The sequence below is a fragment of the Anguilla rostrata genome, chromosome 6 (genome assembly GCF_018555375.3).
Source record: "Anguilla rostrata isolate EN2019 chromosome 6, ASM1855537v3, whole genome shotgun sequence".
NCBI lineage: Eukaryota > Metazoa > Chordata > Actinopteri > Anguilliformes > Anguillidae > Anguilla > Anguilla rostrata.
The window spans coordinates 24,405,393-24,417,132 of record NC_057938.1 but is presented as its reverse complement, the minus strand read 5'-3'; the positions used below and the strand labels follow the sequence as shown (position 1 = coordinate 24,417,132).

The following is an 11,740-nucleotide window of genomic DNA, read 5'->3' as shown; positions in this document are numbered from 1 at the left end:
ATTGGGAATAGCTTCTGCAAACCCACACTTCTAATTAGAAATTCCATGCAAGCCAAACTTCAGAAAGTTTGCAGCTCAATTAAGAATGATTTAGCTTTCACATAGCCACTCTAAAACATAATACCAATAACACATAAAACACAAAATCATAAGTACTTATGAAACGAAGTTATTCTGGAAATGTAAATAGTAAAAAATAAATATAGAAGATAAAAACCTGTACTTGCACTTCAAAGAATTGTAATCAAATGACACATTGACGCCCGCATATTTGACGTCAGACCACTAATAATTTTTTTGTTGCGAATTGACTGTATCTGCATCCTTTAACACTACCTCTTCTCTCCCCACACCTCCCTTTAAAACCTCAAGTGTTATCTGTTGCATTACATTAAAGTGTAGTTGCAGGGGTTACTGGCAGCAACCCTGATGCTTCATTCATTGACTTTAAGATATAAATAATGCAAAAAAACAAAGTAGTGGAATTCTAAAAGGCTCCCAAATTTCCCAGCAGGCACAGTCATCGCTACATTTCCGATTACCTACCTTAGCAACAATTCCCGCCTCCTCATTATAGCGGCTGTTGCACAACGAGCTGCCATTAGAGACGCTGCACTGGACTATCTTGGGAAACAGCGCCTCTGTGCATTTAAACACAGGTGGGAACAATTATCTAATCATGCAACACTGAAGTCATCTTTCGGGCAAGGAGTTCAAATGAGGTTGTGACTTGCCGGTTGTTAGTTTCCGTAACACTTACTCTCCACTTACCGCTTAATCATCCCCAAGTTTATTTAAGTCCAATATCTCCCCTCGTCTCCATCCCGGCTGACGGGCGGATAGCAAACCCAATTAACACCCAGGTGGGTGTCAGCAAAATGAAGGACCCAACCCACAAGCAGCCATTCAATTACCACAATGGTCATTTATTACCATAGATTAAAAAATAATAATAATTCAAGTAATACTTAAATTCATGTTTAAGTGGTACTTGGAACGAGTGCACACAAATTAAAATGAAACTGTAGAGAAGCAAAAGTGCGTGAGAGAAACCAAGATGTCGATAAACTGAAAAGCAACGCAAAAATAACCCAACGAAGAACAAAGTTTTTTGTGACAATCTTCCCGTCCGTGACTGTACTCAATTCCCGCTGGGTCTGCCTGTCGGAGGCAGGGCAGGCCAAGCGTTGTCAAGTTTTGTTTTTTTGTTTTTTAAAACCAGCAGCTTTATTCGTTAAGGCATTCAAGCACTCCCTCTTACATCAGAGTACTTGAGAGTAACTTAAACCCATTCCTGCCTGCATCTCGCGTAAATCTCAAACGCGTACGGGGAAACGTAGCCTACGCGCTAAAGCAGCGCAACGCCTGGTACACACAGACAGGGGTACGCAAGCGCCGTGCGACTGGCTCTTCTCCCAACAGTGGCAAAGGCCTGAAAACTGGAATAGGCCCAAATGCCGCCATTTTAGCATTGTATTCGCATTGCTGCGCATGGCCAGTCGCAAGTGAAAATACAGTTCATCGTTTTATAATCGGCAGCAGACGTCATTACTAAGGCTGCTTTGGGAGCCATGGAAACACCTGTCACAGTAACATATACTGCCAGCTATCCTGTGCCGGCACCTATGTGCTCTCTCTCTACAGTCGGATTAGGGTGGGGGGGGGGGGGGTATAGGCCAGTGCCATGGCAACAGTGACAGCTGACACTGGATAGAGGCGACACTCATACTGTTATGTTGCACTCAACACCTTTTTGCTTCCGACTGGTAAAAGTGATTACCATAATTACATTTCCATTATGGTATTTTTTTCTAACTAAAATAAAATCAAATAAACACTGTAGTGGCCCAAAAGGGGAGCCAAAATCATGATAAAACATTTGAGTCCAGTGGGTAAACCTTGTAATTCATGATTTGTGGGATCACTTGAGCTGGACACTTTGGATTCTTTAGCACTGTGCTCTGAAAACAAGATGCAATAGAGGACAAAGTAATAAAGCAATCAAAATACACCTATTTACAAACAGAGGAAAAGGAAAATAGTTTGCTATGACGGTAAATAAAGATTTTTGTTTTAAAACTACACTTTACCTCAGAAATCCATGGTCAAAATCACATGGCTTGAGAGCACAATGAATCCCCACCCATGCACACACGCACGCACATGACTGGACAGGCATGTCTACTTACATCATAACACAGGCAGTCACAACAACCAACCCGTTATTCACTAACTGACTGACTCACTTACTCATTGACAGACTAACTCACACACACACACACATACACAGCTTTGCCCCACCCCACCAATAACACCCACCCCACAACTTCAAATCCACACACTGCCTCAACATCATTAGCACAAAGATTCACACCATCAACCAAGATCTCTAATTACAGCTCTGTGGGGCTTTTCAAGGAGGTCAGGATCATAGACAGGTGCTCCCCTGCGAAAGCATTGCACAGTGTACTGCGACTTCCTCCCAATGCACATGGGTAACCAGGCAACACAGAGTCAGAGGACTTCCGTTGGCAGTAGCCTGGCAACACACAGAGGCGGAGGGCTTCCCATTGGTCAGTGGCTGTCGCCTGAGAGTCGGGTGGCCTCCCGTGGATTGTGCACGTGCTACAGCGCTTTGAAGCGGAGACGGTGGGGCGTGGTCAGGTGTGCACACAGGAGGAGGCCTCTGGGAAAAGGGCGTGTCCAGCGGTCCGCAGCCCCGCCGTCCCTGTGCTTCCAGCCCTGCGGCGCCTACGATTGGCTGTAGGAGGAGTTCTGGGTCCCGTTGGAGCTCTGGTCGTTCTCGCTGCGAACGTGAATAATCACAAACGGCCCGTCAGTGAGAGCGGAATTTCAGCATGGACCCCCGATTTTCCCCACAATCGCAGATCGACCAATGGAACTGGAGTTAAAACTTTGGGGGCGGGATTTCAATATGTGAATGCGAACTGTGAATCTAATCTCAGTGAACATAGAGTACCATAGGCCAGAGACAACAGGTTAGCAGGATTTTTGTATTTTAGACCACAGTAAATAGGCATGAAATAAGCAGTGGCTGGCTGCACTTGTTGATTGCGACAGGCCACTCAAAATTGTGAGAAAAAGTAAAAACATGATAAAATGATTCTGAAAAACAGAAAAGCAACAACATAGATGAGCGCTGTAACCTGCAGGGACAAAGCTTCTGTCCATTTACCATGAACGGCATTGCATTCTCAATCTCCAACAATTAACATCTCGTAGCTTTATGTAATGACCGCTACTACGGTTGTGAAGCGAGCAGCTTAGCGCCATCTCTTTTTGCATGTACTTTTGGAAGTCCCTGCAGATAAGGGTGTACCAGGCTAAATGTAAAGCAATGGAGAATCCCCACCTGTTTGGCGGAGGTTTGGGCTTTGGCATCTTGTTGAGGACAGCCGCCATCTCCTTCCTGTCGTCAAAGTTCTTCCACTGGTCGTAGAGCTTCAGGATGACGCGGATGATCTCCAGGATCTGCATCCACAAGGCTCTGGGTCAACATCATTCCGCATTCCACGGGCGCTTCAAACGCAGCCAATCAAATGGTTTGAATCCCATGTCACGGTCTTACCTTCTCCATGTCCACGGAAAGCTCGGCGAACCACTGCCTGGCGTCCTTCTGCTGTACGACACAGGCTACGTGGAGGCAGGCTGGAGGGGAGGGCGAGTTGGGAGAAAAATGATCACACAGTCTTATATAGGCATGGTAAAGCACAGTCTCGAGATTAAGTCAAGTCAAGTTTATTTATATAGCACAGTTCATACAACTAAATGCAGTTCAATGTGCTTTACATCAATAAACAGTGGACAACAAGACAATTAAAAATAATTAAACAGTATAAGTATATTAAAATAGTGCAAGATAAAAAGCAATTAGACAGTATAAATATATTAAAAATAGTGCAAAGATAAAACAGGGTAGAAATAAAATAACACGTAAAATGAAAAACAAGATAAGGTCAAGAGGGCAGACAATTTAAAATAAAGTGCAAAACAGTAATAGTGGAGCTCAGTCAAAGGCCTGAATAATTAAGGGAGAATAATGGTTAATGAATGCAAGGTAGCATCCTTTTTTTCTGATTTACACTTCTACTAGACTTTGCGCATTCGCTGAACAAACCCCATAAAACACACAGACTGTGCAAACGGACAGGGATCTTACCGAGGGCTATCATGAAGGGCGGGTAGAGCAAGCACAGGTCGGTCCTGTACGTGTCGTTCACAATCCTCCTGCAGAGAGAGACAAACGGACAGGCGTGAGGCGACCGGCGGCGCGCGCTGATGACATCACGCGACGTGCGGAAGCGCCGCAACGTTACCGCACCATGCCAGTGGCAGCAGCATGTCCTCCTGCCCCATGTCCTGCACGTACTGCAGCAGCGGTCTGTAGGGGTGGTACACGATCAAGCAGCAGTCCTGCGAGAGGGCAACACAACCAGTCAGTCAGTCAACTTCAAGAGACCAATGCAACCCCTCAACATTTCATCTTTAAGCCATTTTTCTGCAAGTAGTGATACTTTATCAGACGTAAAAAAATTATCAGACATCATTCTGAAGCAGCCGAGGTCTGTGAACTTATAACATAACATAACATGAGGAGCTATGGAAAAAGGCATGAATAGCTGCATTTGCACTCTACTAAAATCATACTGCCTGAGATACCTTAAGGCATTGTTAGTCAAATCACAGACCTCAAGGGCCAAGAACTGCTGGTTTTCCACCCTCCCTTCACCTGGGAGTCAGGGGTGAAGACAGTCTGGCCAACCAGTAGCACTAATTGTTCAGTTAATTATGTGAGAAAAGAATACCAGGGCCAGATCTGAATTCTAGGGGCAGATTTGAGTACCAATGCCTTAAGCCAGGGGTCCCCAATCTTACCTGAAAATAGCAGGTGTGAGAGCAGGGTTTTGTATTAACCCAGCACGAAGACACTCGATACTATTCACCAAGGTCATGATTGAAGACCACGATTAGTTTAATCGGGTATCGTAGTGCTGGGCTAAAACAAAAACCTGCATTCACACTGGCCCTTTTATCAGATGAGACTGGGGACCCCTGCTTTAAGCCCTTTATACCACAAAGACAACATCAAGCTACATTTTACACAACACACATGGTGACCCATTATTTTCTTAACATCACTGCCTCATTTTCCCAGAAAGCAATGCTTTCTACACTGTTACAAGCAAGACAACCTGAATGGTGATAGACTATAAACATGGGATAAATTCCCTTTCAAATGGGTGGTACCTGGAATGCCTAGGATCCCAGACTTCATACTGGGCCCATACCACTTTCAAATGGTGACACTCTAGCCAAAGTATGAACAGCACTGGTTAGCAGAAGAACTTCTGCAGACTTAAATATCATCAGGAGATTTGTTATTATCCAGTCAGGTTGGATCACAATTACTGGTCAATTATATGTGTGAATGAGCAGTCGCAGTGACATGACTTCAATTAGGCCCTGTGCAATTTCCACAGAGGACAGGTCAGTATGCATGGAAAAATGTGGTAACCCGATATTGAAAAGCCCACGACCTGTATAAACTGACAGAAGGCAAACTCAGGCATACAGAGAGCCTATAGCACGAAATGAGTTCAGTCCATTTTGTTCTCTGAGCGAAGACAGAGGACAAAACAGTTCCAACTCTTGCTGTACTCACCATGAGCTCCAACAAGTAGAACTCGCACTCTAATATCTGAAAACAAAAATTGTAGGTTAGCTCTCAACTTGTAAGACACCCCTTCCCTCACCTCCTGTACAGAAAAGTAGGTGTGGATGTCAGAGCAGAATGTTTTTCTACATGGGGAGCTCCAGGGAGAATCTTCTTTAACTGTTCTACGTCCACCGCAGGCTATGAATAACGGGCAACACAACTAGCACAGTGATGTCATGCCAACCTACCAACGCGGTTCAACTGCCTTAATGGAAACCAAAAATAAACAGCACGCCGGCCTCTCTCACGTCTCCCCGGACAGCAAATTGCTTCGCAAAAAGATGACAAAAATTCAGCCCGTGAAGGGGAGAGCTGGCATCCTGTCTGCACATCACTTCCCACAGCCCTGAGACTCTCTCAGCACCCTGTAAACAACGCGGGGCACCGGAGCCCAAATGGCCGCCCTCTAGACCCCAAAACCCCATCTCTTCCACACCCACACACTGTGACCGACGCGCCAGCCCAAGGGCATCAGACTACCGTTGGGCTGAAGTACGTGCTGGTTTTTCACATTCGAGAGATTAAATTAAGTCCCTGATTGGCTGGAGTCCACAGCTTGCTTCCAAGGCCCAAAGTGGCTTCTGACTGAAAGCCCCAGGCACCATTGCCCTCTGGGATAGCAGTTTAACACGCCTGTGTTACACTGACACAGCGGACCGTCGCATTATGGACACTGACACTGTGGAAACTGTCACGTACGTGTCTGTTCCTGTAGGCTCGGCTCTACTTGTGAGTCACAAGGCCCTAATTACGATAATTATATTAATAACTAATATGAGTGTCTAAGGTAACGATTCCGGAATTTACAGTACTTTCCATCCATACAAGCTTGATGGAAGTGCTAATGAGCATACTGTACAGAGACTCATTGTTACTTAATTTAAGCATACAGTAATATCTCCCATTATTATCTACGAGTCAAATCTAACGCACATTACCAGTTTAACCCCAGTGCAGGTTGTACATCACAGTCTGTGTGCATGTTTGCTTTTTACATGCAGTGTGCATTTCACATAGTAATAATCTGTAGAGCTCATTTCATGCAGTGAAACAAGCAACTCAAAGTGCTTCACAACGAAAAGCAAAACATTTTAATTTGATCAGATGAAAAAATACAACAAACAAAATCAAAACACAAACTGATTTCAAAATACATGGACACAGACAGTCTTTGGGGTGTATACTTACATGGTTCATTCTATAAGGAAATTCCTTGGGGAAAGCATAGGAGAATCTTGTTTTCACTGAAAAGAAAAAGTCATGATTTAAAATGGGTACACACAAAAGTGCGCATTCATATGGTTTGGAAATCAGACCACAATTGCCCTAGTTATATCAGGACAGCTTCACATTACAATCAAAAGTTCCCTTTTTTATTAAATAAAAAAACATTTTGACTTCTGAAAGCTTTCATCAAAACAAAAACTACTTCAAATAAAACCGTAAGCGAGTTCCTTAAATTTCTTTTTCCATTTACACGTTCCCCTGATTTCAAAGAGCTCCTCAGGTGGATTATTTTTTGAATACTCATGAAGCTGATGTAAATTTTCTTCAATTAAAAAATGTAATTGGTTTACACTGAAATGATGACGACATAAAATGCGGTGTCATAACTTACACACAGATGTAGCCGCTGAGATCAGCCGAGTATTGGAGACCACACCAAATTCCTGGAGAGAATGAAAAGCCAGCATCTTTCATCAGCAGAAAGAACATTAAATAAATAGAGTACAAACTCCAATTCTGAATTGATGGTAGAGCAGTACAATTACCCATTCCTGAATGGATGCTGTGTATGTTGGGTTATATTCAAACACAATTATTCTGGATTTTTTTTTTTTTTTTTTTATTCTATATGTCAAAGCTCAGTCGCTCCTATGCTGGACCACAGAAAAAGATTTTTTTCCATGGACACATAATGACTTTATCAAAGGCATTTGGGGATAATCACATAATTAATAGCACAAGTTGCCATAAGCTCCCTAAACAGATTGGCAGTCGTGAACCCCTGCAGTAGAATAAAGCTGTTTGGAGTGAAGACACACGCCTCTCTCACCTCCACTTTGGATGCCAGGAATACGCAGGTAGGGGCCATGAGGACCGGGTCTATGCTCTTCAGCGAGTACCTGCGGGCAAATCACAAGCCAATACATCAGGGCTTGGCAAACCCTGGACCTGGGGGCCCACTGTGCAAATGGTTTTAGTTCCAACCAAATAGTCAACTCTTTTTTGTAACAAGCTACTAATTGCTCTTAGACACTTTTAGTCTTTCGATGGATGATTTAGTATCTTAAAGCCACATTAGGCCAACAATCACCGTGTATGCCCTAAAAAATGCTCCTTATTCAAATCCCAGGAATTTAGATCAAATAAACTTATTACTTCATGTACAGTGCTATATGTGCTACATGGAAAATAATTTATATTGAAAAACGTTTAATTTTTAACTGAGTCAATTACAAACTGAAATCAGCTGCATTTGTTGACAGTGGAAACCTGAAACCATGCCTGTAAACTCCATTCATTTTATGCACAGGCCCATGTAAAACACAATTCTACTTTCCCAAGATTTTACATTTTGGTTAGTGCCATGCTTTGCAGAAAATTCTCAGGGGTATGCAAAATGTACAATTTCTATCACCACATAGTGAGATAAATTATTTAAAATGTGCACTTGACACTGGTCTGCAGTCATAACACTGATCACTTACCTGGCATAGAAGCGCTTGAAATATACTGTTGCTGTGGCAATTACTTGCTGCCTGAGCTTCAGGTGTTCCCCCAAGGCCTGTATTACTGTAGCAGGAAGACAAGTCAAACTACACACTTCTCAAACTAAATGCATAAGCAAGCCTCTACAGGTATGCGAGTGCCTTTTGAGCTTTGCAATTCTGTGAAAAACTTTTGTGATTAGCAATTTGAAAACATGTACCCTTTTTGTGAGTTAAATGAGTTGGCTTTAACTGAAATTTCAAAACTGTCTTCAAGCAGAAATAAAGAATGTAATTTATGAATAATGCCAGCAGCCCACCAAATACTTTAACTTATAGCCTACTTAATTTGATAAACAAGACCTATTTGCAAATGTCCCTCTTGCAAATGATTTGATATTCTAAAACAAATCAACAAAATAATGTAGGCTATTATTTGTGTAATCTACAATGGACAAAACATAATGTGTCTATAAGTTTAAAACCAAACTCTTCAATGTGGAAATCCTCCCTGCTGAAAATTCCATCTTAAACCAGCCTAAACTGGTCAGGCTGTTTTAAGATGTGTTTTCAACACTTTTATTTGGTCAATCAGCTGCTTGCCAGCTGACCAGTCTATATGGTCAGCTAGTTCACCAGTTTGACCACCAGCCTCCTGTATCACCATAACCAGCTTTGACCAGCCACCGATCAGTTACGACCAGCTACAAGTGTGGAACACACAGCTTAAACTAGTTTAAAATACCAGCTGGTTTTAGCTGGAATTTTGAACGGGGTTATTACGTTCACATTTCTCTGTGCGGACACGTGTCACCGGTAAGCTTTCTTGCACGCTCATGAGGAGTATGCATAGGGTAATTAAAACCATAAAGTTGTCTTCAGTCTAATTTTTATGCAATAAATACGAATGCCCTCGACAAATGCACGGCGCAAATTAATCTAGTACAGCATTTCGAAGTCAAATCGCACAAAGTGGCAAAGCATTTTTTCCCCCTGTGGAAGCCTATTGTCTACTACCAGTTTAAACCCAATGTCGGCTAGAAATCCAAGCTGACTATGCGTATAAACGACAGTCCGTAAATGTGGAGTTGGCCATGCTGAACAATAGCTGTTGACTTTCCGTGGGCACCGCTTCGTGCATTATGGTAAATGTCCAATTTAGCCAATTTTCCGTTTTTCTTTTGTTGGTTGAACAGTTATCGACGACTGCGTTTTCCAGAACATGAATTAAAGAAATAAACCAAACGATGCAAGAAGCAGCAAACGCTCGCTGGACCCAAAAAAATTCCCAGAAATTCCACACTGTCGCACTATATTGATTCACATTTTTAATTGCATGGCTTGCGTCCAAATCATTAACTGCTAAGTGAGAAGTCTTATTTTCCACCCCTCATCTACCGGCACTTTCATTAGTCATACTAACGCACTAAGGGGCTGATAAGCAAATGCATTTAGACTGCACTTTAAAGTTTTGAATCCACCCCCATTTATTTCCTCATTGACCTTTATCCGGATAGACTCACTGTTCCCACAAAATGTGTACCGTTAGCAAAGAAGATCTGTAGTTTCCAATACTCTTCCTCCGTCAGAAACTTGAGATCTTTCTGCCGCTCCTTCATCAGGTCCTGCCTGTCAAGGACCCACTGTAGACTGGCCACGGGGAAGAAAACTCACCAAGTTAAGCAACCTAAATTATGTCCAGTAGGAACAAGTCAAATATTGAAATATTTTCTGTTATATTCCCCTAGTGAAAAATGTATTACAGATTGGTAAAACTGCTACAGTTAACACAGCCTAAAAAGCAAACAGAATTATTCCAAAATGAATAATACAAATAAAAAGACAGGGACAAGAGTCAATTTTCCGGATGTACCATGCTAATGTGCGTCAAGTTCCCCATTGCAGATAAATAAGTCAAATACATAATACAAATCCCAATTCGCACGGTACATTCTGTAAACCCATGAGTGAAGAAACTTATCTGTGTGCCCCGATGATTCAATTGGGCTGTATGGGGGATCTGCACTTCCCAGCAATAAAAAAGCATTTCTGCATTCCCCAGGTTTTGACGTAATTATAGATAATATTTCTTAAGTTAGTATCGCTTAGTCTACATCTTTCGTGTGGAACACACACAAAAAATACAGCCTTCACAGACCTGGAATAGCCAAGTGTCGGTTCCGTCCTTTGCATTTAAAAAACTAGACAACTGAACCAGTAGTCCACCAATCTGAAATATTAACTCCAGCTAGTTGACGATACGTTATACATAAAGCTCGCTACAAGAATCCACCTTCAATGGTAACTTAGCTAGCTAGCCGTAATAGCAAAGATACGTGGACAACTCTTGGGGTAATGTAGCCATGACTGCAATCTCCCCTGTTCAAACCGCAAATATTTAAGCGTGTAATTAACAAGTTAGGTTGTTAGCAAGATATCTTAATTGAGCTCTGTATCAAACTCGCTTCTTCGCTGACTGATTTTCACGTTGATAACGGAAAGCGGTTCGGCCAGAATTGAAAACTAAACAATGCTAGCCAACATCTCCAACAAGCAAGAACAACCACAGTCACCAAGTCGTATTTTTATCCAGCAACAACCACGATAAATACATATCAATGTGAATAAGCATATTTTCTGCGATAGCTGTGTATGCCAGTACTATAATTTGCAAGCTTTGAAATACTTCAGCTAGAAAACGGTGGCTAGCAAGCTAGGCCTAAAACAAAAGACCCACTCGCCAGAACTGGTGGTATTTGAATTACTTACTAATGTGAGCTCTGCCAGAAGTTCCCTGCCATCGCATATGAGTTGAGGTAGAATATGTCCCTATATTGTGCGTTTATAAAATGCGGTAAAAATCAGGAAAACAAAGTAAACACTTCTATCCAACAGACATCCAACAGCACAGCAGCCCCGTGAAGCTAGCAACAATCAGACTTCCTGTATATAAGTTCCGGTCAAAACTTCCGGTGAGTTTCTATCAAAACACAAGCACAGAATTAACGTTAATAGCGTTAATTAGTCCCGAAAAAAAAGAATAACCACGGTTTCTGAGCTTTGATAGAGACTTACCTTTATTTAAAAAAAAGAAAAACACATTTCAGATACAATTTTTACATATTCGCTAGCTACTAGCTTCTATCTTGCTATTTGGCTGGTAAATTACTAGCTTGCTGTTTGGCTGGTTTAAATTAAGCCTAAAACACCAGCAACAATTACTGGGAACGTGATTTCAAAAAAAAAAATTTAAAAAAAAAAAAAAATTGCATAATCTTGAAGATATGTGCCT

At 42.1% G+C, this 11,740-nt stretch overlaps 1 protein-coding gene across 1 annotated transcript; it reads right to left on the bottom strand.

The window, feature by feature from the left end:
- Positions 1–900: 900 nt before the first annotated feature.
- ccnc (cyclin C) lies at positions 901–11,406 on the bottom strand. Its single transcript, XM_064339145.1, has 12 exons — positions 11,218–11,406; positions 9,992–10,098; positions 8,449–8,533; positions 7,794–7,863; positions 7,356–7,407; positions 6,926–6,981; positions 5,684–5,719; positions 4,343–4,434; positions 4,181–4,248; positions 3,590–3,669; positions 3,374–3,492; positions 901–2,806 (listed from the first exon to the last, which is right to left on the bottom strand). The coding sequence occupies exons 1-12, from the start codon at positions 11,247–11,249 to the stop codon at positions 2,752–2,754; spliced, it is 852 nt and encodes a 283-aa protein (XP_064195215.1). The 5' UTR covers positions 11,250–11,406; the 3' UTR covers positions 901–2,751.
- Positions 11,407–11,740: the final 334 nt, after the last annotated feature.